The 6,201-nt window shown below is 35.6% G+C and overlaps 1 protein-coding gene across 1 annotated transcript; it reads left to right on the top strand.

Moving 5' to 3' along the window:
* Positions 1-1,124: 1,124 nt before the first annotated feature.
* Positions 1,125-6,201, top strand: LOC21388356 (acetyl-CoA acetyltransferase, cytosolic 1). Its single transcript, XM_024170831.1, has 14 exons — positions 1,125-1,220; positions 2,506-2,558; positions 2,932-3,030; positions 3,132-3,305; positions 3,425-3,530; positions 3,610-3,748; positions 3,832-3,909; positions 3,990-4,055; positions 4,191-4,276; positions 4,576-4,675; positions 4,969-5,079; positions 5,171-5,212; positions 5,389-5,475; positions 5,607-6,201. The coding sequence occupies exons 2-14, from the start codon at positions 2,525-2,527 to the stop codon at positions 5,694-5,696; spliced, it is 1,212 nt and encodes a 403-aa protein (XP_024026599.1). The 5' UTR covers positions 1,125-1,220; positions 2,506-2,524; the 3' UTR covers positions 5,697-6,201.

Raw genomic sequence — 6,201 nt, 5'->3', positions numbered from 1 at the left:
GTCAATCATTAAAATAAAGTATTCCGTATTAATTATTTGTAAAAGTTGTGAATGACATGGTTTTTTATTAACAACCAGTGAACAACATGGTTAGAACTACCTATCACACAAAAGTCATTAGTAGTAAGTAACATGCCATTGAGGAATGATAATTAGAACACTTTTTTTTTTTATGAATTCTATCATAAGGTATGAAAAATAATACTTTATCGTTAGGATAATTTATTTTAAACCGTTAAATTTATATCAAGTTTTGTTAATTTTGTTAAACCGTTAAATAATATGATTTTTTACTGAATATAAAGATCGTCAAGAAACATGAACTATCGGTAGTGATATGTACAAAGATCATATTCTATTTAGAAAATGTTTTTTTTTTCCTCTTGAAAAAGAAAAAAAAAAGATTCCAAAAAGGCAAAAAAAAAAAAACCGAATAAAAAGAGAAGGACAACAAAAGGATGCGTGGATCCATCTTCACCAATAAATTTAAAAGTGGAAAGCTAGTCCTTCCATTAACATGTTGTTGACACACCTATTGAAGTGGGTCTTATATGATATATTCAGTCCAAATTTTGGTGCAGATGTAAAACAAGGACTAATTTTGTTACAGGGTGATAGATTGATGTTAATTTTGATATATCTTAAACGTTAAGCATCAAACTAAGATTTAATGTAAAGTTCAGGACAATGTTTGAGATTAATGAAAACAACTATCATTTTCTTTTTGTTATTGTTTAATACTAATATGGAATTACCGAAACAAATATACTGAACGCAATCCCTTTTAATTAGAATGGTAAAAAGAGCATGAGGTCAAACGTGAGTGCTACACTGTAATTTTATAATTTCTCAAAAGAGTTGATTTAAAATGTATCAATTAACGAACTTCTCTGATGATGATTTAAAAATAAAAAAAAATAAAAAAAATAAAAAAAAAGGTTCTCTCTAATACAATAATATATCAGTTAACGGGTTTTCTGTAATATAATAAAACGCGGGGGTGTTTTAGCAAAAAAAAAAATACAAGGGATATCAGTGGCAATTTTCTGATATAATAGCAATTAAACTAGTTTCAAAAGGGTTTTTTTGAATTCGTGCCTCGTGCACTTGTCTCCACCTCTATATATAGCAGAAGCAGAAAAACCATTTCTAACTGACCAGTTACAAGCTCTCGTAACACAACACAAGGCGGACATTCCAACGTAACAGGACAGTTATAGGTAAAATTCCTCTTTTGGGATTTGCTTGCATGCCTCAGATGTTCTCAAACTCTATTTTCTCTTCGATTTTCCTTCACTTTCTCGCCGATTTTCCGGTATTTTCACTCTTCTTTCCTTATTAACATAATAACATGTCTCAAACCACTTTTGTTTTTTGCCATTTCGCTCTTCTTGCGTTTCTCAGACGAGAAGCGATTTGGATCTGTTAATCTTTTGCGATTCGAGAAAATTGGGAGATTTCTGAGATAATTAAGGCGTGCTTAATTGCTAAACTATATTAGTTCTAGCTCTAGTTTGTCCTTTCTTGTCGAAACGGTTAAATTGGGATCTTTTAAGTTCCCAAATAAAATAAGAATATAATAAAAATGAAAATGAAATTCTAAAACTCATTCACTGCCGGCGCCTCTCTGATACGACGGCATATCCGTCAAAGTGGTCGCCGTCGTCGACAATTTTGTTTCCGATCGTTGATTATCGATTCCTTTGTCTTGCTTTTTTTTTTTTTTTTTTAAATGTGTATATGTGTTCTTGTATATTTGTTTCTTGTATAAGTTTCAAAAGCTGTGTTGATAATCTCTATGTCTGTGATCCATTTGGCCTGACGTTTTTCTCCTGGGAAAAATTCAATTTTATTTATTTATTTAAATTATGTATTTGTTCTGGGTTTTTGCCTTTTCCTTTGATCTAGGTTGTGTTCAGGTTTGTTCGTTTAGTCAGCAAATATTTTTTTTTTCTTTTTTTCTTCTAAACTAAAGGAAAAAAAAAGGATGATGGGGCTGGTATTGGGGCACGGGGCACCATCCCTGCCCCGTTTACATCCCTTGTTGATTTTCTGTTTGTAATTTTTGTCTGAAGTTGGGATTTTGTTTTTGGTGGAAAACCCATGTCTTTGAGGAGATTTGAACGTTTCTGCTATAATCTTTCATTTCCTTTGGCTTCTATGATGGGACGGGATTTCATAGATTCTACAAATCTCAAAATGGATTGCTCTGGAATGTAAAAAGCCCTTCATTCTAGGCTTTCTCCTCGATCTTTCGCCTCGCTCCGATTAGACAAAACGCTTCAGGTCTGATTCCGGATTTAAAGCTATGTTTCAGATGAGTTATTCCAGAACAATGGAATGAGTCATGGGCTTCAAAGATTTTTAGAATCGACCATTTTGTGCAAACAATGAACAATAAGCTAGCGAAGAAAGAGTAAAAAGAAAAAAAAGGTCTGGGGATACCAGCGATGAAGTAGTTAAATTATTTGTTTCACTAACGAAAATTTTGTACAAATCTTGCAGATTCTATCCACCACCACACATGGCTCCGGCAGCAGATTCCATAAAACCTAGAGGTTTACTTTTTGTTCTGTTTCTATCCATCTTCATAGATTCGTGAATTATATGTTATTTGTAGGGCAGGTGCTTTGCAAATCATAAGTACATAAACTATTTGTCATAATAAATATTTCGAGACTGGATCTCTTGAGTTCTTGACTTGCTGTATTTATTTCGTAGAGATAGTTTTAATTTTTTGGTTTGTGATGACTTGATATTTTTTGTATTGCTCATATAGTCCAATTTTTGACGTCCTATACATAATATATATTTTATTTGCTCTCGTGTAATTGTTGACGGATATGTTAAATTTTATGTCTGAAAAAAAGAGTAACCTTTCAACACTTTAAAATTTTTGCTATATATAATCTTAATAGTTGCCACCTGCAGATGTTTGCATCGTTGGTGTTGCACGCACACCAATGGGTGGGTTTCTTGGTGCTTTGTCCTCTTTATCTGCCACCAAACTTGGATCAATAGTGATTGAAGGTAATTATCGATAGTTCTCCAATTCCTAAAGTGGTGTTTCCTCTTTGTTTTTAAAGAAATTTCTCCATCTTTTTTGCGACATACCTTTTCTCCTCTTGTAGCTGCTCTAAAACGGGCTGGCGTTAATCCTTCACTTGTACAAGAAGTTTTCTTCGGCAACGTTCTCAGTGCTAATTTGGGTCAGGCTCCAGCTAGACAGGCTGCACTGGGTGCAGGAATTCCTAATACAGTGGTCTGTACCACTATAAACAAAGTTTGTGCATCAGGGATGAAAGGTGCACACTCATGATCATTAATCCATTCTCCTTTCCTTTTGGGCCCTTTTTTTTTTTTGTCAAGTTTCATTTAGTGGCAACTGTAATGTCTTAGTATGTATTTTGTTTGGCTGAAACAGCAACAATTCTTGCGGCACAAAGCATTCAGTTGGGAATTAATGATGTTGTTGTGGCTGGTGGCATGGAAAGCATGTCTAATACGCCCAAGTATCTTGCAGAAGCAAGGTTAGTGCTCCCTTCTTCTTGACGGTTCTCTTGGTGCAGACCATTTTCAGATTTTTCTTGACTCAATCCTGAAATGCAGGAAAGGATCTCGACTTGGACATGATTCTCTTGTTGATGGAATGTTAAAAGATGGTTTGTGGGATGTCTACAATGATGTTGGCATGGGAGTATGTGCTGAAATATGTGCGGAAAACCATAAAATAACAAGAGAGGAGCAGGTCTCAATTAAGAGCACTCTATAATTCAAATAAATAGATGAATAAAAGAACCGAGAGTTTCATATGTGCCTATGTCTCTGCAGGATGACTTTGCAATTCAAAGCTTTGAGCGTGGTATTGCTGCCCAAGACAGTGGTGCCTTCGCATGGGAAATTGTTCCGGTTGGTGACCTATCCACAAGTTAGATGATATTTTTCATTGCATTTATCTTCAATTTGATGAATAATCTGGTATAATGCAGGTTGAAGTTTCTGGAGGGAGGGGAAAACCACCAACAATTGTTGACAAGGATGAAGGTTTAGGAAAGGTAAAAACAACTTTTGCTTCCATTACTAGCTCCAACATTTGCATAGTGCAAATTCCATTGTTTTCTTACTGGAAATTGAGTAGATGCCCCCAACTTGCTTTATTGACACTCGTAAATGTTTTCCTGTGTTATCAGTTTGATGCTGGCAAACTGCGAAAGCTTCGTCCAAGTTTCAAGGAGAATAGCGGTACAGTCACTGCTGGAAATGCTTCTAGTATAAGGTCTAGTTTTCGGTCATTAAATCCAATTTGTTATTCTTTATTTTTTTTTTTCCATTTAGTATCTATATAGACGATAATAGAAAGAAACACAGCACTTATCTCATCCTGTTTCCAGCAGAAATTATTCACATGTTTCTGCTTTCTACAGTTTTTTGAATACTGATTATGGACTGAGCACAGTTGCATTGATTACACAGTTCACATTACTCATTCATGGATTACAAATGTCGCTAACTTTTCTTGGAAATACATGAACCTGAGCTTTTTTACTGAGTTTTTTTTCCCCTTCTGGCCAACAGTGATGGTGCTGCTGCTTTAGTTTTAGTCAGCGGAGAAAAAGCAATAAAGCTTGGGCTGCAAGTTATCGCAAAGATCAGCGGATATGCTGATGCTGCTCAGGTATTCCACAGATATACGTAGAATTGAACGCCGCTGCTGATGTCAAAAATAGAAATACATTTTTTCTTCTTTTGACATTACTCGAACATAAGTGTTTTGGGCCCTTTTGGCAAATGTATTTAAACTCATGATTCTAATTCTGCTACAGTGTTTTCCTCTTAATTCAAAAATTTCCCACCAATGGTTCTCTCATAAACTTTCCGCCAATGAATCAGAATCACTAATTTGAACGCGTGAACCAAACGGGTCCTTAATGTCTTATACTTGATTCTCACATGAGATTGACTGTGCAGGCACCAGAACTATTTACCACAGCTCCAGCTCTTGCAATTCCTAAAGCTATTTCACATGCTGGCTTGGAGGCCTTCCAAATTGATTTCTATGAAATTAACGAAGCCTTTGCTGTAAGATTCTTCTTTCATTTCTGCTTAATTGTAATAGTTAGCTTCTAAATGTGGGAAATGACAATTCTTACTATGTTATGTTTCTGTGCAGGTCGTGGCTCTTGCAAATCAAAAATTGCTCGGACTTAACCCAGTAAGTTCTTCTGCTGCGAAACCCAACCCTCCCTCTTCATCTATGCCTTTCTGTTTTGGCGCGCATACATAATACACATGGATGTGAATTGACTAATGTGCTTTAAGATGAGTATGTTGAAACGAGTGTCTAGTTTGAGTCGTTTCTCAACTATTTTTTGCTATTTTCTGGTTCAGGAAAAAGTTAACGTTCATGGTGGAGCTGTATCCTTGGGACATCCTTTAGGTTGCAGTGGAGCTCGTATATTGGTCACACTTCTGGGGGTAAAAAAAATCTGCTAGTTTCTCTCTCTCTAGCTCCCACTCCCATTTTAAATCGAGTTTACATGTTGATTCATTTCTCCCAAATGATATTCCTCTCTCAATCTCTTAGCCGAAGTTTAACGGTGTTGTAGGTGCTGAAGCAGAAGAATGGTAAATATGGTGTTGGTGGTGTTTGCAATGGCGGAGGTGGTGCATCTGCTTTTGTAGTAGAGCTTCTCTAAGCCTTTTTCTCCATCTTCTAGTCTGATGCGCGCTTCTCTTGCACTGGCGAGTAAACTCGGAAGTACTAACGTTAAGAGCCTTCTGAGAGAGTAGAATTCCCTGTGACCATCAAAATTCCTTCTTATTCAACATTTTTCATTTGTTTTCCTTCCTTTTTTTCGGGCGGAGACTATTTTTCCTATACTTTTTTCAATAAATATTTTAGTGTATCTATTTCAGAGGTAATATCTTTCCAGTAGTGTTTGCAACAAATCGCTCTTCTCCTATTGCACTCATCTTGTCGGATGGTATTGCATGTGTTGACAAACAAACTATAAAAGTCTTGAGAGTGGGTCTTTCCAGCCCTGTTGTTCCCAAAAGATTAAAAAAAAAAAAAAAAAAAAAGGTTCATTCTTTGGGAAAAAGTGCCAAAAAAGAAAAAAGAAAAAAATTGATGTGAAAGGTGGTAGATTATAGGAATTTTGTAATTTTTGTTTATGAAGTCTAGTTGTATGCTTCAAGAAA

The sequence above is a fragment of the Morus notabilis genome, unplaced genomic scaffold (genome assembly GCF_000414095.1).
Source record: "Morus notabilis unplaced genomic scaffold, ASM41409v2 Scaffold249, whole genome shotgun sequence".
NCBI classification, from domain to species: Eukaryota; Viridiplantae; Streptophyta; class Magnoliopsida; order Rosales; family Moraceae; genus Morus; species Morus notabilis.
The sequence above is the reverse complement of the archived record's forward strand: the minus strand, read 5'-3'. Positions and strand labels throughout refer to the sequence as shown.